A 25,503-nucleotide genomic window follows, 5' to 3' on the forward strand; every position below is an offset into this window, starting at 1 on the left:
AGTTGCGCACACCCAACGGAGCCCCAAAACTCAGGAGTGACCCCCATCTGGGTCCCACACGGGGTCCCCACCGCCGACCCCGTGCCATACCCGCCTGGAGCAGCGTCTCTCCTCCCTGCCTCATCCCCCACCACTAAAAGAAGCCACTCCGCACAGCCTGGGATCAAGTGTAGGTTTTTATTTTTTAATGGAACATAAAACTCCTTTTAGAAAAAACATTCATCTGGATGATAACACCCATAGAAAAAAACACCAATCTCGTGTTCTTTTTTTTTTTTTTTTTTTTTTTAATTTGGCATTTGTTATTTGCATTTATATTAAAGCAAAGTGCATCTTTCTTATTTTTTTTTCTCGTTTATACACATTGCACAATACATAAATAATGATGCTTATAAAACGTCTTTATATTTACAAGTAATAATATATTTATATATAACATAAAATACATTTTTTTTTTTCTTTAATAAATCTCAGGGTTCTTTTTTTTTTTAAGGAGTCCTTTTTGTGTGTGTGTGTGTGTGTGTGTGTGTGTTTTATTTCCAAAGCACTACAATGCTAAAGTTCCAATGAGAATGCTCTCTTGTTCATTTAAACCTTTATATTTAGAAAAATAGCTTATGTTAAGGTCTAAACATGCTCATTGAGCTAAGAACAGTGTAAAAGTATCATACTCGTGTATGAATTCAAGAAGAAATGAAAGCACAACTGCATTTCCAGATAGGATGGTACCGGGATAACCTGATGGAAGCAGGTTACGACAGACCAACTATCGTGAACACTTTTTTTTTTTTTGTTTTTCTTTTTTTTTTCCTCCTCTCTTTTCCCGTTCCTTTTTCCTTTGTTTCGTCGGTTTGGTTTTTGTTTCGCTTTTGTTGTCAGGCTCCTGTCGCTTCGCACCTCAGCTCCGACGATAAAAGCCCGACGGGCCACGCGCGAGGTTTCTCCGCTCTTGGTTTTCTCCCCTTGCATCAATCCATGACCATGGCGGGGGGGGAACAAAACAAAACAAACACCCGCCCCCCCCCCCCCCCCCCAAAAAAAAGCGGTGGAAGGATGAACACAGCGACGTTAAGAGACGTGAACCCAGCGATGAGAAAAGCAAAATGAAAAAAAACTTAAAAAATAAAATGAACAAATAAAGACGCGGTGGGGAAGGTTTTGCACCATACCCTTCGGTGGCAACGTGGGGTTAGCACCGCTGGGGAAGGGGTCTCGGCGTCACCGGCACCGGCGACGGCCGGCGGCAAGGGGAAGGCGGTGCGTAAAAAATGCAGGTATCTCGTTGTTTTATCCGAGAGAAGGAGCTGTGACGTAGAGCAAGTGGCTTCCGAATCCACCGATCGCACAGGACAATCCTTTCGGAGGCGCGAAATAATTACCGTATGCGATCCATTCCCCACCCCCCCACCCTTCTCTCGCCCTTCTGAGTTATTGGTCATTCACACTTTTAAAAAAAAAAAAGGGATATTTATCAAAAGACCCGAGGCAAAAAAAAAAAAAAATAAAAAAAACCCAACAACAACAACAAAAAAAAACCCCACCAAAAAAAAAAAAAATAATCTTTCCATAAGCTATTTCTCAAAATGGGTTGGGGGGGAAACGAACAAAAACAAAACAAAAACGAGAAGTTTTGCATGAAAAGCAAGCACTCAGAAGGAAATAATAGCAGCAAAGTAGTATAAATGTCGTGAGTCCACTCTGTCTCGAGTCATCGGTTATTAAAAATAACCTCCAACCAGCACGGGCAACTGCTGATAAACTGTCTCGTGTAGCACTGGCCCCAGCCTTTCACAAAGCTGATCTGAACGGTAAATCCGGTCCATGGTTGCTGCATGAACTCATGGTCGTTGGGTCTCTGCAAGCTGTACGCCTTCTCATAGTCAAAAGCCTTGATGGAAAAACCTGGAAACACTTTGTGAACCAGCAACGTCCTGGAGTCGGGGTTGTCCAGTGTGGCCGACTTGATGAAGATGGGGTAACTGCTGCGGTTGTACACCCACACGCCGTCCACTTCCTTGGTGAGCTGGATGCCGTAGCCGATCTTGCTGCGGACCTTCTGCACCAGTTGGCTTTTGTTGTCCGAGTTCAGCTGTCCGAGGCAGAAACCATTCCCCTGAGGTAGATCATAGAAGATATCCAGGGAGGGCTCTTGGACAGAGTACAGCCGACCCACGCGCGTTTTCTCTTCCCAGTATGCCACCACACACCAGTGTGACCGATCCCCCGGCTCCTGAAGAACTTGGGAATCTACAGAGAAGAAAAAAAAGACAAATTGAGCATCGTGGGGTTAATACGACCCAAAAGCGATGCAACAAAACAACGGCAGGTCCTTGCCTGCCCATGTCTTCATGGGCATGCCCATGCACACACCCATAGCGCATCCACCATTTCCAAAAGCCAAGTGTTAAGGCCACCGTTAAGACCATTAAGTTGACCCAGGGTTCTGTCACCTGTGTTGCTTCCCTGCCCAGCTCTGGTTAGCGATGTAGGTAGCAGTTACAGGTCCTGAATCCCCAAGTCCACCTTCAGAAGCAGCTTGAGACCCACCGGCAGCGCCAGTGGCGCAACCACCCCTCACCCCCAACCATCACTAGGACCACCTTCAGTGCCAACAGGAGAAATTAGACGCTCCAGATCCAGCAAGACCAAACACCCTTAAACCTCTTACTTGCACCCACCGCCCGATGGATCCATTTCCATGAGTAACCCCAGGGGACCGGAGGGGATAAGGACTCCTCTGCTCTAGCTGATGGGGTTTTTCCCTGCCCGCAGGCAGAGGTGGTGATGGGAGAAGATGGAGATGTTGGATGAAGCCCCGTGGGATGCACCATCAGACAGCGGCAGGGTGGGGACCAGAAACCTTGCGCTTGTTAACAAAAATGGCCTAAAAAAAAAAACCTCCAAAAAACCCCAAAATTCGTTCCTGTAGCCCTTCTTTTGACGCCTCCGCCCGCAGCTACCCCCTGCGAGCAGCGAGGATAGGACGTAGGAAGAAAAAGCAATGGGGGGGGGGGGGGGGAACCAAAAAAACACGAAAAAGCCCCTTTTCCTGACGGAGGAGCCCTAGCAGCCCAGTGGGTAGTTCCTTCCAGCCTCATCAGGCACGTTAAGACCCGGGAACTATTCATCTTTATAATTGTATTTTAAAAAAAAAATGAATATATTTAAAAAAAAAAAAAAGAAAAATCAAGCTGGGAATGGGAGTTAGCGAGCCGTTGCCGAAACAACCCCCTGCACCACGGGAGAAGATACGGGACCGGGGACGGTGGGTGACCCCGGCACCCCAAAGCTCTCCCGGCATCGCCCCAGCATCCCCCCCAAAGTGCCCCCCCAGCCCAGGTAACCGCAGCGTTACGCTGGCTGCCTTGTTTTCTGGTTTGGTTTTTTTTTTGGTTTTTTTGTTTTTTTTTTTTTTTGCTATTAATAAGGCAGTTTTCCCAACGCGGGCGTTTTTTTGTTTGTTTTTTTTTTTTCTCCCGTCTCCGAGTCGTGCTTCAAGCCCCGCACTGTGCTTTTAAGAAAAAAAAAAAAAAAAAGAAAAAAAAGAAGGGGGAAAAAAAAAAAAAAAAAAACCCAAAACCAAACCCAGCCACACACTTTTAATTTCCTCATTTCTATGCCAGCGAGGAAAATATTTCTCCAGTTGCTGGAGGCAGCTACTAAAAACGGGCCTGACTGCGTACGCCCCGAAACAGGGACCCTCGCTCCCGGCTGAAACCCCCAATGGGGTGCCCCCCACCCAAGGGGGGCACCCAGCAGGGCAAGAAACCCCCCCGGGGATGATATTTCCTGGGAGACAGAGGAATTTGGGGGGGGGGGGGGCGATGCTCAGGAGATAGAGGAATTTGGGGGGGGGACGGGACACAGACGCTCCTGGATCCAGGGAGATGATGCTCCTGGGTCTGTCTCCATCACTCATCGCGCCCCCCCCCCCCCCCCCCAACGATGCTCAGAGCTCCTTGGGTTTGGTTTTAGAGCAGTTGAGGGAATTTCGGAGCAACAGCTATCGAACCCCGCCGAAAATCCTATAGGTTTTAATTTATTTGAACATAAAAGCATCCCTTTCAGGCGGCGGTGGGGTGGGGGGAAGAGTTTTTCACCTGATATTTGTGCTTGCGTTAGTGAAGACCACTCAACAAGTAGCTCCTTGCCGCTTACAGAGAGTTATTTAATTGCCAGCGCATTTGAAAAAAAAAAAAAAAAACTTAAAAAAAAAAAAAAAAGAAGAAAACTGCCTTGGCTATGAATGAACAGACCTTTATGGAGGGCTGGAAGTTCATGAATGAATCCCACTAGGTTTTTCAATGACATGGGGTGACCAGACCTCAAGGACAAGTCTTAGGTAATCCAGGATATATTTTTTTTTTTTTTTTTAAGGAGCCGATGCCAGCACACAGTATAAATACGCCAGAGCCTCTTCCGTTTGCGGGATTCGGCTGTTGACTGGATGTCTAGTCAAAAAGCCATGAGAATATAAGGCTTGAGCGCGGATAAACAGGATCAGGCCTCCCTGCCAGCCGCCGCTAAAGCCGCTTTTCACCGTTGTTGGGACCCCGGCGGAGCCTCCCGAGCTCCCACCCGCCTCCCCGACTCCGGCATCCGCCGGGAAAAGGGGTGGGAAAAGCCGGTGGCATCACTCAGGCAGCGGAGGCAGGAGAGGAGGAAAAAATGACGCAGAGATGCTGCCTTCAGGGACGGAGGGAAAATTTTTTCCCCAAAAGGCTTTTTTGGTGGCAATGACCGCGGGTCTGGGCAAATGAAGCAACTAGGTGGATTTTTGCCCCAAAACGCCCCGCTGGGTTCATCAGGACCCATCATCCAACTCTCGTCTCCGCCTGCCGCAAACCCACCTAAAAACCCGCATCCCGGGATACTGGCGGCCACAGCGCCGCCCTCAACGCGTCCTCGTGCGCGACGGCCCAAGAAACGGCTGAGGAACGCTTTGGGATTCTTGTTTTGAGTGAAAAGCATCGTTTTTACGAGCTCCTCGGAGCAAACCCGTCCCTTTCTAAATGCCTGGAAAACTCCCAGCGAACTGGGAGCGTTCCCGTATTCCACCAAACAATGATAATGTTTAATGCTATAAACATCCGCGCTATTATTTCATTATTAAGCATCCCTCTCCGCTTGCTGCTATCATTGGTTTATTATTATTTTCCACGGTTTGCATTACAGCCTGCCTAGGGGCTCCGTCAGGCCCTCCCCCCGCCAGCGCATTGTGCAAGCTTATTGTGAAAAAAAAAAAAAAATAATAATAAAAAAAATATATATATAAAAATAACTGCAAATAAAGCAAGCCTGCCCGCAGGAATTGAGCGAATTAAGTCATATTGATCACAAAGTTGGGTTTACGGAGAACGGCGGTGTGAAGCAGAGCACGGAGGGGTGAAATCAAGGCATTAACTTGATACCCCAAAGACCTGGGGGGGGAACTTTTTGGGAAGTTTGGTGCGGACAGCAATGAAGGCGGCGATGCCCCAGCCCAACCACATCATTCAACATCACATTCCCACTGAAAAACTGGGGTTTTTTTTCCTTTTTTTTTTTTTTTTTTTTTACACCCTCCTGAAGGGCTGCCCTGACTTTTACCGGCACATCCCTGGGAAGAGTGTCCTCCCCAAAAGCATCATCCCAGCTACTTCCCAACACACCAACCGGCATCGGAAGCCGGTTTCCCCACCACCTGCCTTGACCCTTGGGAACATCGAGTCCTGCCCAAAATTGCCCAATAAAAGGCCACAGCCGGGATTTTTCTAGCTTTGGGTGCGCACACGCTGCCCGCGGGCTCAGGGCATCATCCTGCTCCGGGCAGGGATGCTGCAAGAAAATGTTACATCCATACGGAAATTCTGGAGGATGGGAACACAGGAGTAACAACCTCAAAAAATTTAAAAGCTGCTGAAACCCAGAAGGTTCCAACTGAAGGTGGATATGGGAGATTCACGCCACGGAAACACCCAAATGTACCAGTTACAGCCCCACGCTTGGTTCTCCCAAGCTGCGGCAGGAGGATCCACATCTCACGTGACTTGGAAGGGACCGAAAATTTCTGGTGTGGCTTTTCTCCTCGACACACGAACCCTTTTAAGATGACGAAACCGTGGATTTTTTTCTTTCTGAGCTCCAGCGGTTTCATTAGGAGCTCGGGACGCAGCTCCTGGCCGGCTTTCGGCCCTCCGCCTTGTCCCGGTGCCAAGTTCACGAACGTAGAGGGGAGGTGGGCTGGCGATCTTTTGTTTTGCTTTGTTTTGTTTTGACACAGCTAAAGGTTTTCCTGTAATCAACCGACTTCGAAAGAAAAACAGCAAGTTTAGCGCACGCTGAGCTATCTCACCCGCCGGGACTCCTCCCACCTAATCAAGTCAAGAGCTATCTCAATTGTCACCGATATCCACGATAACAACAACTCGGCGCTGAAAAATGGGAATACAACCGCGTTCCTCATTAGGTTTTTAAACGCCTGTAATTGGATCTTTCCTCAATGATATTAGGACGAGATGCAAATTAAATTATACAGCTGTAAAAGTCTTCCAAACAACGTATTTATACTTTTCAGATAATATTTTTTTAAGAGTAGCTTTGACCCAAAGCATCTTCTCATGCTCTTCCTGAACTTCTCACCGTCACACCTCTCCCCACATTCCTCTGTGATCCCTGGGGCTGGAGTTCCCACCAAAGATCAACCCTCACACAATACTCACCATGGCGTCATCTACCCATCCACCCTAGGCATCATCTAGACTAACGAAAGTCTCCTCATTTTCATAGAATCACAGAATGGTTTGGGTTGGAAGGGACCTTCAAGACCACCTAGTTCCAATCCCCCAGATCAGGTTGCTCCAAGCCCCGGCCAACCTGGCCTTGAACACCTCCAGGGATGGGGCAGCCACAGCTTCTCTGGGCAACCTGGGCCAGGGCCAGGGGCTCGCCACCCTCACGGCGAAGAATTTCTTCCCAATATCTCATCTAAATTCGCTACGCTCCCTGATACAGAGTCCCTGAATGATAAAGAATCACAGAATGGTTTGGGTTGGAAGGGACCTTTCAAGGCCATCTAGTCCAACCCCCCTGCAATGAGCAGGGACAGCTTCAACTAGATCAGGTTGCTCAGGTTTTGTGGTACCTTCACCTGGGCCACTTGCGGAGGTGACACTGCACGCACTACCCATAATCCAACACAAACGGGTAAAGACAACGGATAAATTCATGTAGATGTCCACCACGAAATCACAGCACCAAAAGGAGATTGGGCTTATGGACCTTTCCTAGAAGGACCAGGACCCAGATGTGAGCTCCTGGGGCAGCAGGGGGGACCTGAGGGAATGCTAAGATCCCTGCCTGGCTTCCCAGGAGGCAGCTTTCTGCTGGAAAACGAGCGATGTGAGCACCGCTGATGAGCAGATGAACCCACGGTCCTTCCTCCTTTGTCCGTCAGCACACGTGGAGGGCATCTGTGCTTAAAAAAAAAATTGGCTGGACTGGTGTCAGCACAACGTGTCGTCTAGCCAGGGCCAAGGCTGAGACCAAGCTCAGAGCGTCTCGCGCCCGGTAATCTCTCTTGGCTGACCTTAAGCGGCATTTGCGAGCCCGGGGCAGAGCCAGATCCCCCATCTTCTCCGGCTTCTTGAGATGGAAGAGATGGAGACACAAACCCCGGAGCTTTTTATGGGGTTTTAGATGCTCCTCTTGAGGGTCCTCAGGGCAACTCGGGGCACTCGGGTTTGCAATTTTGCCCCTTGTGCTACTGGCAAGCGCTGTTTTTGCAGGATCTCGGGGAAAACACAACCCCTAAACTCTTACTCGAGAAGCGAACGGGCATTACATCCAGGTGAGGAGGACACCCAAGCATGACTTGCAACCATACAGGTCATCAAAGCAAAGAAGAACGGGCGCCAAAAATGGAAATCTTGCTTCCTTTCTCATCTCTCGGGTAATTCACAGGCTACTTGGGCGGGGGAACAAACAAAAAGAAAAGAAAAAAAAAAAAACCCAAGAAAAACCCTTCAAAGCCGGATTTCCAGGTATGCTTTGCAAAAGCAAAGCGCAAAAAAAAAAAAGTAAAAAAAAAAAAAAATCCAAATTAAAGGATATATCCTGCTGCAGAAAAGGGTCTTTGTGCCTTTAACGGAGTTTGTGGGCAGCCTGGAGACACCACCCACGGCAATGTTTGCCCCAAACCTTTTATATCTCCCTGCACACAAGGGCTAGACAGCTTCAGCTTCCTCGCCCTCCCCCTGCTTTTGCCGGCTGGGATGGTTTCTGAAAGACTAATTTAGAGGACGGTCATGTGTTAAGCCTCCTGTTGTTTGCAGAGAAAATAAACCCCTTACCTACTGCAGGGATGCCACCGCCCAAGGTGGCCCGTGGGGTCCTTCCACCGCGCCAACACAAGAGCCCCCAAAGAGCTGGGACAGTCGGTCACGTCAACACATACTTAGGGAGCCCTTAATCTGTGGATTATTCACACGATAGACCATAACATCTCTTTAGGAGCCATTACAGCCCATCGTGTCAGTAGGTACTTACGGAGTCCTTAATCCGCGGATTGACAGGCTAGACCATAAATTTGTGTCTATGTCTAATTAGGCAGCTCTTATTACTCAACGTATACAGTAGTCATGCAGGCTAAAGAGCCTTAAGATTCTTCCTTTTAATTTATTAACAAGTTGTCCACCCCGCCACTTGAACGGCTCCTTGCTCCGAGCAAAATAAGGCAACCTTGCACGAAAATAAACGTCCACCTGAGTTTTGCCCTTCAAAACTTCGATTTGCTGAAGTTTTCTAAGGGCTGGGATCCAGAAGCTTGAGACGTTGCCAACAGATTTGAAAACGTGCAAGTCTGATGAGGACACAGAGGATAAAATTTGGCAGAAGCCACCAGGGGAAGGAGGAGTGTCTGGGATTTCCTGATATTTGTAACTTTGGTTCAGAATCATGATGAGCGGCAACCTACGAGCTTGGGAGTGCTCTGCCCGGTCCCCTGGTGACTCAACCGAGAACTTCCATCACCTTCACCATGGCCGGGAAACCCTCTTGTGAGATCAAGACAAAAATGAGGTCGGGTTAGATGCTGGGCAGAGGAGATGACCAATCCCCGAGGACATCCCCTAAGGTTCCCGCCCCCAATTTGGTGGGAGTCAACCTTCGTTCAACCTGGAACCCAGCCCTGAGCTTTGAGGGTTAATTCAGGGATGGGACACAAAAGCAAGAAAACAAACCCAGAAAGGGTCCCTGCAAGCGGGTTGTTGCAGACCCACAACGCCTCGAGAACGGGCACCAGTTTGGCGAAGGCCAAGGCTGGCCCAGGAGGGATGTCCAAGCTTGAAAAACAGAGGGTGATCAACACAGACGTTGTGAAGGAAGCCCAGCTCCCCCCCGTCCCCAGCATCGAAGGACGGTGAAGAAAGAACCAAAGTGAAACTGCTGAGTTCACGGAGTCCACCAAACCAGAAGTTTGCTTCATAAACATCCTATTAGTCACTGCTCCTGTCTAATTACGGTGATTAATCAATTACCACGGCTAAGAAACGACTCGAGAAGAACAACCTTTTTTTTCTTTTTTTTTTTGGTGCCCGTTTGCTTTAAAAGCCAAGCAAGGCCGCAGCTACAAGGGGAAGAAAAAAAAAAAAAAAAGAAAAAAAAAAAAAAAAAACCAACCATGCAGGCACACACCAAAAAATGCCTGTCTGCCCGTCTCCAGCGGTTAGAGAGGAGCCAGCTGACTCCAGTTTCCTCCGTACCAGGCTTCGGGCCTCATCAGCCATGCAAATTATAGAGTACCGTGCTGTCTGAAGGCCGAATTTCGACTCAGCTCAGAGAAAAGCCTTAGAGGAAGGGTGGGGATGAAGAAGCCAGCCAAATCCATTCATAATATTTACAGTAAATGGGCCTCTTTGCTGTTGTTTAGTATACAGTCGGTCTAATTATTTTTTGAAGTTTTAATTTAAAGAACCTTCTTTATCTGCCTCTCCTCCTGCACCCCTCAAAGGTGTGGGAAAACTTTTCCCTCGTTTCAAAAAAGCAGTAGGACGGGAATCCCTTCCCTAAGCTCCAACCCGGCACAGTCGGGTGGGACAAAGGGATGCTTCAAGAGGGGATATCCTTCCAGAGCGTTGCTGCCAACACCCATGGGGTTTTTGAGAGACACACACACATACCCCCCCCCACCCCAGGCCACCCAGACAGGCAAGAGGACATGCAGGTCCATGCGGAACCCACCCCCAAATCCTATTTTTGCTGCTTGTGTCCCTATTTCTATTCCCCAGCACTGGTGGGGATGTCCTGGGTGGACTTGTTGCTGGCTCAGGAGGCCATCACAGCACTCTCTGTCCCCCTCCCCTGCCTTGATAGCAACCCGGAATAATGACATTTGAATGACAATCAGCCAAGAGGCTCCTCTGGAAAATGCAGGAAGCCCAAGCCAGCGTTGGTGAGATGCTGTCATGCGACCCTCGAGCAACCCCAGGGTTGGTACCAGCCCCAGCTCCTGGAGATGTTCCTCAGCAGCTACCAAGACACACCTCTTCTCCACCCAAACCCAACCCAGACCTCAACCAGAAACCTTCTGAGAAGGAGAAAGCCAGCACACAAAGGGCTTACGACGATGCAAATCAGACCTGAGGATGAGCTTGCCAAAATATCTCTCCCGGCTTGGGTTGTGCTGGAGCATCCTGCCCATCGTCCTTCCAGCGCAGGGTTAAGCCACCGACGCTGAGGCCCGAAGCCACCAGAGGCCACCAGGCCATGCCAGCCCCCCCTCCCTCAACACAGCCACCACGCTCCTCCGTTTTAGAGAACGAAGACCTTAAAGCTCTGCCGAAGACCTTAAAGCTCTGCCATTGCCACGACAAGGGGGGAGGTCGCCCGGTACCTGGCGATGCCCCGGGGAGGGCAGGGATATGGCCCCCAGGAAAGCCACAACTCCTCCCGCCCCCCTCCCCCCGACAACGTGTAGCTCCGTGGGCTACACGTTAAAAACCTTGTAAAGACCTTAATAAAAACTGAAGCAGAGCAGTCTAGGATTTCCAAACGGATACCTAATACCCAGATGTGTGTTGGGATTTCCCCCCCCCAGCCTCCGCCCCAACTGCATTCCACGCACACACACACACACACACACACGGCATCGCCGCCGCTCTCATTTCAACACTGAAGGGGAAAAAAAATAAAAAATAATAATAAAAAAGGCCTCTCCTCGCAGCACACCGACCTAGAATTCTCCCCCAAAGACCGCAAACGGACGTAAAGGTGTGTTTCCCACCCCCCCCTCAAAAATAATTAAAAAAAATAAAATAAGACCACCACCACCACCCCCCCCCGGCCCCAGCTCCCTTCTCCAGAGCAGCATCCCTCGCAGGGATGCAAACCCGTGGAAAAAAAGCAAGCTTGGAACAAAAGTCCTTTTCACGCCCGTCGTGCCCCGCTCTGTAACAATTATGAAAACTGTTTAGCTGGGCTGGCATTTGGAGCATTTACTGCATTCCTGCCAATAAATTCCAGTCCCGGATCCGATGGAAAAGGCTCCCCCCCCCCTCCCTTTCCCCTCCCTTGCCTTCATTCCTCCTGGCTTTCTTTACAACCTAATACCCTGTCGACGCGCGGGGCCAGGGCCTACTTAGGGGGGAAAAAAAAACACCCAGCGCCAGACTGGAGACAGCGCGCAGACTGAAAAAGTTAATCATTACTTCTGTCTGCCTTCATAATCTAATCACGCCTATTCCTAAGAGCGGGCGGCGAAGCACACGCTGGCGGACAGGCCGGGTCGCCGCCCAGGGACGGACGGACGGACAGACGGATGGACGGCATCGGTCCCTAGCCGGGCAGGGGGGCAAACGAGGGATGGACGGACGGATGGACGGACGGCGTTTGGATGGGAGTTCACAGGCCCGGGCCACGCACGCACCCCTCCCCTTGCCTCTCACTTTGCTCTGGATTAATAACGCTCAGCAATTATAGAGAATATTACATTCATTAAGTAATTAACCCTCCCGGCGCTCCGGCGGAGTTGGCACTCCCCCCCCCCCCCCGCTTTCGCAGACAGAGGCCGGCAGAGGTTTGCCCCGGGCTATAAAACGGGGCAGGTCGGCATCCCATGGATTTAAAAAAAAAAAACAAAAAAAACAAAAAAAACAAAAAAAGCTCCTTGCGCTCATCCCACTCTGCTTTCGGTGGCAGCAGCAGAGCCGTGTCCCAGGCAGGGACAACGCCACAGCCGGGGTGGCATCACCGTGACCCAGCAGCATCCTCCCATGGGGACAAAGCCCGGGGGAACTGGCCATCACCAAGACCCAGCAGCAGCATCCTGTGGAGGCAAAGCCCAAGGGATTTTGGGCATCTCCAAGACCCAGCAGCACCCTCCCATGGGGACAAAGCCCAAGGGATTTTGGGCATCACCATGACCCAGCAGCATTCTCCCATTGGGTCAAAGCCCGGGGGAACTGGCCATCACCAAGACCCAGCAGCAGCATCCTGTGGAGGCAAAGCCCAAGGGATTCTGGGCATCTCCAAGACCCAGCAGCAACCTCCCATGGGGACAAAGCCCAGGGGATTCTGGGCATCACCAAGACCCAGCAGCATCCTCCCATGGGGACGAAGCCCAGGGGAAATGGACATCACCAAGACCTCGCAGCAGCATCCTGTGGAGGCAAAGCCCAAGGGATTTTGGGCATCTCCAAGACCCAGCAGCACCCTCCCATGGGGACAAAGCCCAAGGGATTTTGGGCATCACCGTGACCCAGCAGCATTCTCCCATTGGGTCAAAGCCCGGGGGAACTGGCCATCACCAAGACCCAGCAGCAGCATCCTGTGGAGGCAAAGCCCAAGGGATTTTGGGCATCTCCAAGACCCAGCAGCAACCTCCCATGGGGACGAAGCCCAGGGGATTCTGGGCATCACCAAGACCCAGCAGCATCCTCCCATGGGGACGAAGCCCAGGGGAAATGGACATCACCAAGACCCAGCAGCAGCATCCTGTGGAGGCAAAGCCCAAGGGATTTTGGGCCTCTCCAAGACCCAGCAGCAACCTCCCACTGGGTGAAAACCCAGGGGAATTGGACATCACCAAGACCCAGCAGCATCCTCCCATGGGGACAAAGCCCAGGGGATCTGCCCCACCCCTGAAAGTGTTCTTCCTCATGCCTGGAGGTGTTCAAGGCCAGGCTGGATATGGCTTTGAGCAACCTGGTCTAGTGGGAGGTGTCCCTGCCCAGGGCAGGGGGGTGCAACTAGATGATTTTTAAGGTCCCTTCCAACCCAATCCATTCTATGATTCTACGATCTGGGGTTTGGCAAACCCAGCACCACACCGGCTGCTCCAGAAAATAACCTTGGTGCAACATCTCAGGTGTGTCAAGGCTTCGTGCTCTTGACACCCGGGATACATTTTCCATGCTCAGCTGTGACAAAGAACAGGAAAACTACAGCCTCCGCGTACGAAGATTTATGGGTTTGTTCCTTCTAATGAGCTAAAAAGTCTCAGCCCGGCTTCCAAAGAAAATGAATTCATCAGTTCAAACGCAGTGATGTAACTTCAGGCTCCCAACTCCTTTTCCAAATAAAACTCCTGCTATTTGATGCCCGCTCGAAGGATGATTTTATGGAGTTATTTACTCCGTCCGCTCTGCCCAGGAAGGTGTCGCCGGAGCCCAGCCATGGGGTCACCACCAACCATCCCGCGTGGGCGAGCAGCAACTCATCTCACTGTTTAATTTCTCAACTCTTTTGCTATTTTCCCTGCCTTTCTAGTCACCTTGCGCACCAAGGTGCAAACAGACACACGACCTCCACCCGCCGTGGAGGTGATCCTCCCCCTCGACGGTGACGCCCGGCCAATTTTTAGCAGCTAGAAATTCAACTCATTGGTTTCCATCACCGATAATCACCGGATCCGGAGCCAACTTCACCGGTTGTAAAAGCGAAGGATGTTTCAACTTTCGCCACCTTCCCAGCACCTGAGTTTCTCCGATGCGAAGCCAGCTCTTATCGATGCAGTTTTGGTGGCTCTACAAACAAAATCTATTCAACCAATACATCTAAATTATATATAACTATAGATATATATATAGAGAGAGAATATACTCAATATATATTATATACAGAGAGAATATAGTCAATATAGTGAATATACTCAACCTATATGTACTATATATATATTAATCATATATTGAATATATCCTATATATTATATATAATTATACATTTAGTATATTCAAAATATATATATTCAACCTATACATATATACAGGTTGAATAGATTTTGTTGAATATATAACCGTCCGTAGCTTCGCTTATTATGTACACATATAGGTACACATTTGCACCAAGGCTTAACGGCCCGAGCGGTTCCGAGTTATTCATTTAATGGAGAAATCGGCTTTTCCGCCTGCCCAGGTATTCAGGGAAAAGCCGGAAAAGCCCACAGGAGCCAGGACTTCACCCCAAAGACGGCTTGCCAAAACCCAGCACCCCACTGGGCATCTTCATCCCTGAAGAAGGATGAGGAAGGACCACAGAGCCAGGTACCCACCGTCACACAGGGAAGAGCATCACTAGGACCTCCTGCAACCACCCCACTGGGCATCTCCCTTCATCCCTGAAGGAGGATGAGGAAGGACCACAGAGCCAGGTACCCACCGTCACACAGGGAAGAGCATCACTAGGACCTCCTGCAACCACCCCACCAGGCATCTTTATCCCCGCGGGAGGATGAGGGAAGACCACAGACCCAGGTACCCACCATCGCATAGGGAGAGGAACATCACTGGGACCTCCTGCAACCACCCCACCAGGCATCTTTATCCCCGCGGGAGGATGAGGAAAGACCACAGACCCAGGTACCCACCATCGCATAGGGAGAGGAACATCACTGGGACCTCCTGCAACCACCCACCCCACGAGGCATCTTCCTTCATCCCTGAAGGAGGATGAGGAAGGACCACAGAGCTGGGTACCCGCCATCACACATAGAGGAGCATCACCAAGAACATCACCAGGACCTCCTGCAACCAGCCCACTGAGCATCTTCCTTCATCCCCAAGGGAGGATGAGGAAGGACTGCAGAGCCGGGTACCCACCATCACACACGGAGGAGCATCACCAGGACCTCCTGCAACCACCCCACCAGGCATCTTTATCCCCGCGGGAGGATGAGGGAAGACCACAGACCCAGGTACCCACCATCGCATAGGGAGAGGAACATCACTGGGACCTCCTGCAACCACCCCACCAGGCATCTTTATCCCTGCGGGAGGATGAGGAAAGACCACAGACCCAGGTACCCACCATCGCATAGGGAGAGGAACATCACTGGGACCTCCTGCAACCACCCACCCCACGAGGCATCTTCCTTCATCCCTGAAGGAGGATGAGGAAGGACCACACAGCCGGATGCCTGCCATCACACATGGAGGAGCATCACCAAAACCTCCTGCAACCACCCACTGAGCATCTTCCCTCATCCCCAAGGGAGGATGAGGAAGGACTGCAGAGCCAGGTACCCGCCGTCACACAGCGGGGAGCATCACCAAGAGCACCACCAGACCTCCTGCAACCACCCCACCGGGCACCTTCCTTCATCCCTGAAGGAGGATGAGGAAGGACAATAGAGCCGGGTAGCCACCATCACACATGGAGGAGCATCACCAGGACCTCCTGCAATCACCCCACCGGGTATCTTCCTTCATCCCTGAAGGAGGATGAGGAAGGACAATAGAGCCGGGTAGCCACCATCACACAGGAAGAGCATCACCAGACCTCCTGCAACCACCCCACCGCGCATCTTCCTTCCTCCCTAAGGAGGATGAGGAAGGAAAATAGAGCCGGGTAGCCGCCACCACACATGGAGGAGCATCACCAGAATCGCTTGCAACCAACCCGCTCAGCATTTCGCTTCATCCCTGAGGGAGGACGAGGAAAGCCCTCAGAGCCAGGTACCCACCATCGCAGACGGAGCAACATCACCAGGAGGACCTCCTGCAACCACCCCGCGGTGCTTTGCCGTTGCCGGCGCAGCCCAACCGGGGGAGCTGAAGCCGGGAGGTTTTTTTTTTTTCTGCAGCGAGGTTAAAAGGGTAGAGAAGGGCTGAGCCAGCTCTTACAGGGTGTTTCTTTTTTTCTTTTTTTTCTTCTCCCCCCCCCACCTCGCAAGTTAAAACCAAGATAATGACACTGGGTGGGGACCAATTTGAAGGGCTGAGCAGCCAAACCAAAATTAGTCTCCCGGCCAAGAGCTTCCTAGGCCTCACAGTTTGGGGCAGGAAGCTGAGAAAAGGCACGATAAAAAAAAAAAAAAAAAAAAAAAAAAAAAAAAAAAAAAAGATTCCTCGGGAAGCTCGAGCATCGTCGCGCTCAAGCAAAGGTGACCCTGCTAGTCAAATATTTTTCAACATAATAAAAAGAAAATAAAAGCAGCTTCAGCAAAGCGGAGCCCATGGGATGGGTTTGTTTTGGTTTTTTTCTCCTTTTTTTCTTCTCTTCTTTCTCCTCCTCCCCCGGCACTTTCTTTCCTTTCACTAATAACTATGTTTTCTTGAAGTTTTGCGTCTTTTTGTTTGTTTTTTTTTTTTTTTTTTTTCCCCTTGGCTCTTTCCTCATAAAAGACTGATGTAATTTCCTGTCTTGTCCCAATGTTTCCTGTTAATTAACAGGGTGAAAGTTATCATCACGCATTTTAAACGGCTACCCAAAAGTGGGGAGGGGAAAACAACCAGGGCAAAAAAGAAAAAAAAAAAAAAAAAAAAAAAAAAGAAAAAAGAAAGGGGAGCGAAGGGCTGGCTGCGGGCAAACACCGCGTCACATCCCCCAGCGCGCAAAAAAAAAAAAAAAAACCTGGAAAAAGCCTTTTGGACTCGACACACACACACCCCCCACACCCCGCCAAGGAGGTTTGTGCATGGGGGGGGGGGGCCGACGCGTGCCCCCACCCTTGCCTGGATGGGGATGGAAAATCCCTGCGATGCTTGCCCAGAAAAGTTCTTTTCTCGCATTAAGAAAGTAAAAGCAAAGGAAAGAGAAAGAGGGAGAGGGAGAGGGAGAGGGAGAGGGAGAGGGAGAGGGAGAGGAGAGAAGAATGAGAAATAAAAAAGTCAAAATATAATAAAAAACTAAACTAAAATATAATAAAAAAAATAAAATAAAACAAAACAAAATAAAACAAAATAAAATAAAACAAAATAAAAGAGACTACAGAGAAAGAGGCAAGCCGGCAACACCCCAGATGCTGCTTGTCTTAAAAGAAGTAGTTAAAAAATTAAAAAAAGAAAAAACAAAAAACCAAAACACACAACCCCAAAAAAAAAAAAACCCCAACCAAAGCAAGGGGCTAATCCGAAGCCAGCAGGCGGAAATCCTGCGAGACGCCGAGACGAGCTCCTTCCCTTCCCCGACCTCAGCCCCGCGCAGGATGAGGCCGCTCGCTTCTCCCTGCCTTCCCGGTTCCTCAACAGCAGCCGTGACGCAGCCGGTACCCCCGGCGGTACCGCGGCCAAGCCGGCGGCCTCGGCACGCCGAGGCGGGGCTGTGGGGTGGGGGGGGGAGAAAAAAAACCAAGCGATTTAGGCAAAAAGCGAGGGTGGTTAGAACAGAGCCCGTGCCTCAGCGGTTAATAATATCCCAGCGCCGAAAATAAACTGGAAAGGAAGCTCCTTTGTGACAGTCGGCAGGCAGCCAGGCTGCGGCGTGGGTCATTCAAGCCGGCGGGGGGGACGGCGGTGGGGGCACCCACCCGCGCCAGCACCCACCACCCAGCCATCCCCCTCCCGAAGCACCCCATGAGGGATGGGGGCGGTGGGGGGGGGGGAAGCTCCGTCCACCCCAATTTTTTCCCCCCCTCCGCACCCTAAAATGGGGCGTCCCTCATTTTAACGAGGTCTTGGCCGCCACGGTTAGGAATAGGCATCCCCCCCCCCACCCCCACCCCTCAATGCCGGTGGCGGGGAAATGCATGTGGTTAACGTTACTGGTTCCTCTAGCGTAAGCGATACCCGCTGGCAGGCGGCGGGGATGGAAACGATGCAGCCCGCATCCCCGCCAGCCCGGGGCTGCTCCTCTACGAGTGTTTTTGTCCCGTCGAGTTTTAAATGTCCCCAACGATCAAGTTGCCGGCGCTCATCGGGACATCTTTTGGCAGCGCACAGCACCATCTGAATCCCTCTCCGGCACCCTAACTTCCAAAATTCCCCTTTTTTGTCCTCGTTCCCCTCTAAAAAACATGGGGTTGCGGTGTAAAACCCCCGCGGTCCCCATCATTGTACCCATGCTGGTCCCCATTCTGGTTCCCACCATGGTCCCCACCGCGGTCCACCGTAGCGGGGCTGGAACAAGATTATCTTTAAGGTCCCTTCCAACCCAAACCATTCCATGATTCCGTAGTCAGTCACCACCACGAAGGACTTGCCGGTGGTGGGGTTATCATCTTCTGCGTTTTCTTGTCGACTGCTCCCAAGGCACCATTTGGTTGGGAAAAATCCAGCAGCGCCCGGAAAAATGGATTTACTGGAGCTGGTGATGGGTTGAAACAGGGATGGGTTGAAACATTTAATGGGGGGGAGCACCTCTGCCACGCTTTTTTTTTTTTTTTTTTTTTAAACCCATCCTAGAAGCACATCTAGACAAGGATCCTCCAGAGCACTTTAATTATTAAATGGGTCCTATTTGCTTGGGGGGGATTTTAATTAGCTAAGAGGAGGATGCCCCCCAGCATCCCCGCCGCATCGCGGGGGCTACCCCGGCCGTGTCCCCTGGGGGGGGGAGGGGGTCCCCCTTCAAAAAAAAAAAAAAAAAATCCCCCACGGGGCCGAAGGAGCCGGAGTGGCCAAGCCAAGAGCCCCGGGGTCGGTGCCAAGCGCCGGCTCCCTCCTCCCCGCCGGCCACGGTCAGATGATGTGCGAGGCGAGCCGGGAGGCTCCTAGTCTGGCAGGCAGCCTGTTTTGCTCCAGAGGCTCCAGTGCTGTCATCTTGGCGTTTAACCCCTGATAACCTTGTCCTTTCCAGGAGGGGACGGCGTTTTTTTAGCTACAGGAGATTGCGGGGTGGGGGGGGGCGGGATTTCGGGTCTCCAACGAGGCTGGGAAGGAAAGGGTGCAACGCCTTGCGGTGCTCAAAGCAAATTAAAAAAAAACCAAAACAAAACAAAAAAACATTAAAAGGAGGTACGCTCGAAAATAAACCAAGAATAAGTGACGTTAAAAAAAAAAAATAATAATAATAATAAAAAATTCCCAAGCAATTGTTTATCCCTGGGACAAATATACAATCCTAGTTCCACAGGAAGATGTCTCGATTCCAGATTATAATAGGATGCCAATTTGTAAATAAAGGCATTTCACAGGAGGTTATAAACTCTGTAGGAGAGGGAGGGGGGGAACGGGAAAACACAGGCAGGACTTTGCCGGAGAAACCGCGCGGGATCCTGTTTACATGGAGGGGTGTGGAGGGGAGAGAGCGATGGGGAGCCGCTCCGAGGGGCGAATAGCTCCGGCTTTGGACAAGGTGCTTCTTCCCCGGCGAGCAGATACCAGCGGGGATCAGAGGCATAGTGAAACATTCCCGGCCTGCCCGCGATTTCGGAATGAAATGTCACTCAGCCAAGCAGTCCCTTAAACCAGACGTGGTCCCACCATCAGGAGAGACGGAGCATGGAGCGATGTTGATGTTCCTCCAACCTCCGGAGGTCTTTTCCCATCTTTTTCATACAGATGGGTTGGGAGGGAGAAACCGAGGTTACGCTTGCTCCAGAAGAGCCTTGCAGAGCCTTGGTCCAGCGCCCACCAAGCACAATCATTCAATGTCCACTGGCTCCAGGAAACCCTGGGGTGGTTCCAAGAGTCAGGGCAAGTCAACGGGATTGGGCTGAAATCTGGGTAAACTCTCAGCTTTGGTATTTTATGAATAACCCCTATAAACACAAAAGCAGCGGAGGTGGCAAGGCCACAAGCCAGCTCATCCTGCTTTCCTGCCATGACGGGCTTCTTGGAGGGCTTCACTTTTCCAGCCAATCCAGCATCATCCATGTATCCTGCAGGAGAGCCACCTTCTCGCACACCATGGGCACCACAACCTTCTCCATCAGCCAAGAGCCACCAGCCCCACGCCAGAAATGGGTCAAGAGGGAGATGTCCGGGGGTGGGTGGAGAGCATCCATGGAGACCCAGCACATCAAGCACCATCAGCTCGCTCCTACTCTCAGAGTGGAGCTCTTCCATGGGTTGCACGGGAATTCGACCCTCACTGATCAGGCGCCACCGGACCACAGGCCGGCCACCTCCAGGCCCTCCAAGCATGGCTTTGCTTGTTTGAAGGAAGAGTCGTAACCAAACACGTCTGCTGGGAACGAGTCAGCTCAAAATACAGGAAAAACCACCCTCTGTCTCCTGTTTACGGAAATTATTTTTATCTCCAATGGGTTATTTTTGCTCTCTTCTTTAACCACGTCGAGGATACAAAGGGTCAGGACTGGCAATACCCAAGCACAACCACCTCGGTGGGAGACACCACAAGCGAGGAGTCCTGACCTACCCACGGAGTGACCACCGACAAAAATAAAGCTCTAAGAAAATAAATAAAGGCAAGAATATGGAGCCAGCACCTCGGGGGAGTGAGGGGTGCATCAGCTGGAGAAAGGAATGGCTGGAGAAGACACAGCGGAGGTGGGATGAGAAGAGCATGGCATGAAGGACTACCCAATATTGCATTCCTGGGCCAGGAAGGAGAACAGAAAGCGGAGGGAGGGATACAGCGGCTCAGATCGGTTATCCCAAGGGGGAAACACTCCCCATCCATCCCCGCAGCTGCGCCACTCCACCTCCCACATCCTCCAGCACCTCTGGTATCCATCAATGAAACTGCCTTCAGCCTCCGGGAGGAGATTACGACCCCAGTGGTGGCTGGACCTGAGACTCATCACCATCAAAGGATCCTCATGGAGAGCTAGAAGAGCATGCCCTTTTTAATGCTCCTCTTGCCATCATCCTCTCAACCCTCGCCACGCGGTTTCCCTGCCAGAGTGGCTGTGAACCCCAGGCTGGCCCCGTTCCCAAATTCTCGGTGCCGAGAGCGATCTGCCTCACTAAATCCTGCCCTTCCAGCTTCCAGACCTTAGAGCTGGTCTACTGACTGTGAACACCGCCACTACGCCACCCATTGCCCGTCACTGGTGGCCAAAGCAACCTGCCCACGATGCTATAGGAACCCACCACCACCATCCACCCGCGATGTCTTCCACAGCCTCCTTCTCCAGCTTCCAAATCTACCAAAAATTGAGGGGTTTGGCTTTTCTTAAAGCCATCCTTTCATCATGGAACCATGAATCCAGCCCTGACAGCCCTGGTCTGGAGAGGATGAGGGATGCTGGATTCTCCACCCGGCATCACAGATCCCCATCTACCCGAACTTAGATAAGACCAAGCCGAAGAGCTCCTCGTGCACCCAACTAATAACTCATTAAAGCCCTCTTCAAATACACTCTTCCGCTAACTAAAATATGCGGGGGGAGGTAGGGAAAAAAAAGAAAAAAAAGAAGAAAAAAAAAAAAAAAAAAGGAGAAAGTGAGCTTTGGAGGATCACTGCAAAGTGCGTTTATTTTCCTTTCTCGACTGGGTCTCTCCAGTTGGGAATTTTCAGCGCTGCACTTCGGGCGCGCGGAAGGGAGATGCCAGTAAATCAGAGCAAATTCAAAACAAATGCTCTTTCATGTGGAGGCATTCGGCTTTGTTTCAGGGCTTGGGTAGCTAACCGTATCCCTTCATGAGTCAACTCTCCTATCAGCTCCTCATTAAACTAAATGGCTACAATTACATTTGTGGAGGAAAAAAAAAAAGAGCGGTTAATGATCGTAAAAGGTTCTGTTTCCAGGCTTTGAGGGGTTGTTGGGGGAACCTTTGATAAGGAAGACCAAAAAAATAATGCGATCCAATGAAATAATAACAATATAATAAGTATTTAAAAAAAGGAAGAAAAAAAAAAAAAGGCATTTTCGGGGAGGGGAACGTGCTTTCTTTTGGGGAGGAGGGTCTACGAGGGAGCTGGGGCTCCCCTTCCAGCGGCCCTTTGGGAGGCACCGGGAACGCGCCGCGTTATTTCCTGCAGCCCAAGCCCCCACCTCCCGCCTTCCCTTCCCTTCGGGAGCGGAGCAGCCAGACGAGATGTTATCAATAGGCCGAACCTTACAGAAAGCCCCCTTTTTAAAAGCGAGTTACTTCCTCTGCTTATTTCATGTGGTATCCTGTGGAACCGAACTGCTCTCTCCTCCCCTCCGCAACGGGTGTATTTCAGGAGGAAAAAGAAGAAAAAAAAAAAAGAAAAAAAAAAAAGATCTAACAGCATCCTTATTGTGTTGTTTTGCTTCTTTTTTTTTTTTTTTTTTTTTTTTTTTTACAGTCCCTTTTTTTTCCCCTTCCCTAAAGCTATAGGCTCCAATAGCAAAAAAATACAAAGAAAACCCCAAAAGTCTTCGGCATTTAAAAGAAAAAAAACAAAAAAAACAAAAAACACAAACCAAAAAAAACCCCAACAGCGACAAATTTCTCTGTTCCCTCTCCCCCTCCCTTTGATTAATTCTCATTAGGGCCTTTGAGCAAACAATATGCTCCCCTCTCAAATAACAGACAGGGTATATATTACACCCAAAGAAAAACAAACAAGGCTCACTTAAAGACATCCACGCCGAACGCAATTCCTGGAGAGAGGCAGGGGCAGATGCCCGCCCGCCCGCGCGTGCGTGGCCGTCACCGACCTATTTCTGAAATTCCGCTTTCAGGGCGACGAATAAATCGCCCATCGGGGAAACGTCCCCACCAAGGGAAGCACCTTTAAGCCGTCAGCGTGGACATGTAGGTACGCGGTTTGCAGGCGCTTTAATCCTGGTAGAGACAAAGCCCGGCCACGGAGTTGGCCGGGGCCAGGGTAGGAGATGAGGTGCTGGAGGCATCACATCCTTGGAGTTGGGCTAGATGATCTTTAAAGGTCTCTTCCAATCCAAACCACTCTATCGTTCTACGAAAAGCCCAAGAGGGCTGAGGAAACCACCCCCTGAACCCCCATCCCGTAACAGCAGCTGGAGGCTGAAGGAGATGGGAAATGGGAAAACAAGGGATATCATAGAATATCTCAAGTTATGTCAACATCTCAATGAAGGGACGCATAAGATCATGGAGTTCAACTCCTTCTGCAACGTCTTCTGCAAAAAACGGGGTCACCTGCCCTCCCCAGGCACCACGAGCCTCACACATGAAATGCAGGATGCTGGTTACCCTACCAGCAGCAATGTCCAAGGACGGCTCTCGTCCCAGGGGCGAGAGACGCCACCACCAAGTCAAGGAGAGCTTGACGCCGAATCCTTCTGCAAGGCACGACCACACCTGCTCCGACAATCCACGCATCCAAACGAACGGGTGGCCAACATCACTTCGCCTTCCCCAAACACACCTCCTCCTGCCTCGCTCCGAAAATTAATGGAGCGTGAGGCCGGAATTCAAAGGGAAATCTGGGCTTTTGGGAATGGAGAACCTCGCCTGGGATTTCCACACATCCTCTGCCGGAGAGGTACGCGGCTGCTACTGAAACGAAACCTAATTCCCCCTTTGAGCAGGCCTTTTCTCAACAACTCGCATCCCCACAACTCCCCGGCATCACTCCGCCTTTCCGTCGGGACCCTCGGACAACGCAACTCGCGGCCAAAATCAAGATCAACAAGAAGATGTCTTACCTGAAAGCCCCCCAGGGGCTAGACAATTAGTTCCCCCTGTTTCAGTGGAGGAAGGCACAGAGTCTGGACAATCTGCTGGAGTGGAGGAAAAGAAAAAAAAAAAACAAAAAAAAATAAAAAAATCAGTATATAGGCGGTTCTTCGCAGGCTCCCAGCATCGCCGCGAGCAGAACACGCATTCCAAAGGGTTTAGCAGGAAGCGATTACTAATTGTCCGCGCAGAGACGGTAGTTCATCAAGAAGCATCCACCCTAACTCGTCGCCTCAATCAAGGCTGCGCGCTGCGCTTCATCACCAGCCAACGCTGATTATAGACCAGCAGAAATTACAGACTGGCTGCCACCTCTCTGGCCAAGTCACCGGGTAATGAGATCAAGGTTGTCGTCTTTCTGATGCAAGCGAGCTCCCAAAAATGCTTCAATCGTGGCTTTACGCACCCAATTTAGTCAACACCTGTAACTCACCGAAATGGGAACCGAAAGGGAAATGTCTCATCGCCGTTCTTTTGCGGCCAACGGTCTACGTTTGCCTTCCCCCGCTCAATTTTTGTCACCGCCAGTTGCTGGCGGATCTTACACCTCGCTGTCACCTCCTGGGACGCCTCCTGGATCTACTCCTCCACGCAGCACCAAAGGGCAAGGGCAGGGTAAGACTGGACGCCCCGTTAAGAGGTTTCTCCTGACGCATGGAGCTGTTCCACCTCAAGGTTTGGACCTTTCCATCCCAAGCCTGCTTCTCCAGGTGACAACAGCCAGGAGCCAACACCGATCCCCTGGTCTTACAGGCAAACTCCAGCTTTTTGGTCCCTACCATGAGGGAGACAAGCTCAAGGCCACTCCACGCCTGAGAAGATCCATGAAGTTCACACAACCTTCTGGTCCTCAGCAGGTTCTCGGGGACTTTGGGTTTCATTGGGCTCCCTGCTAACACCACCTTGCTCGCGGCCGTATCTCAAAGCAAGGGCCACCACCAGGAGCGACAAGATCATTCTCTGCCTACTGGTAAAAGTCATTTTTCCGGGTTTCATCCCCGAAATCCCGGTGAAAACGAAACCCCTGCCTGCATAACCTCATTTTATCGGAGTGAAGTAGAAGCCCTAACAGGAATATACAGTTTAACAGGATATACTTAATCAAACCAAAAACAATAGGGGAGGCAGGAAATGGACTTTACTTGTGAAATACTGTATACGATACACTCTCTAAATGCCTCGTCGTGCTTTCTATGCTTTAAAGAATTACGCTTTTTCTTTTTCTTTTTTTTTTTTAACCCTTTCTGGTCCAGACAGAGGAGTCCCCCCGCCCTTCTTCTGAGATGTCCTTCAACTGGTCGGGCTACAGATGCTTTCTGAAGGCAGGGCGGACCAATCCTGCCCCGCGCTGGGCTCCGTCTGCCCCCGGTTACAGCTCCCCGTGGGATAAAGGACATAATTTGCCCTTTCCGTGTTGTCTTACTCCAAGGATCATAATGTGATCATTGGACAGGACGGTGGGAGAGAATCCCGTCCTGACTCTAAAATGCGTAACTACAATGGGGTGATGTGCTTTCATGACTTCTTCAACAGCCATCAGCTCCCTTCCCATGTCCCGTCATCCGACAGCCGGTTCCCTTCGTCAATTAATTACCCTCTGGAGTTTAGAGGACACAGAGCTCACGCACCTTGACTCTAGACCAAGCATGATGGTCCGGTGTGGGCTAAGCCCAAAAGTGGGACCCCTGGTTTCATCCTTGTACTCTTCCCATCGTCCCCAGATCTGCCAAGGGCTCACGCTTGGTACTCGGCCGCATTTTATTTTCAGCACCGA

General features: G+C 50.7%; 1 protein-coding gene across 3 annotated transcripts in view; it reads right to left on the reverse strand.

Annotated features, from left to right (window-relative positions):
- Positions 1 to 1,513: 1,513 nt before the first annotated feature.
- Positions 1,514 to 25,503, reverse strand: part of LOC128902967 (mothers against decapentaplegic homolog 7-like) — a 28,653-nt gene continuing 4,663 nt past the window's right edge. The window contains exons 3-4 of one of the 3 annotated variants that reach the window (XM_054186759.1): positions 23,699 to 23,770; positions 1,515 to 2,247 (exon numbers count right to left, since the gene is read on the reverse strand). In XM_054186759.1, the coding sequence (XP_054042734.1) occupies positions 1,709 to 2,247; positions 23,699 to 23,770 (611 nt within the window). In that variant the 3' untranslated portion in view covers positions 1,515 to 1,708. Of the gene's footprint in view, positions 2,248 to 23,698; positions 23,774 to 25,503 lie in introns of all 3 variants that reach the window. The other 2 variants (XM_054186758.1, XM_054186760.1) reach the window with 2 other exon arrangements.

This window comes from Rissa tridactyla, chromosome Z (genome assembly GCF_028500815.1).
Source record: "Rissa tridactyla isolate bRisTri1 chromosome Z, bRisTri1.patW.cur.20221130, whole genome shotgun sequence".
Classification (NCBI taxonomy): Eukaryota; Metazoa; Chordata; class Aves; order Charadriiformes; family Laridae; genus Rissa; species Rissa tridactyla.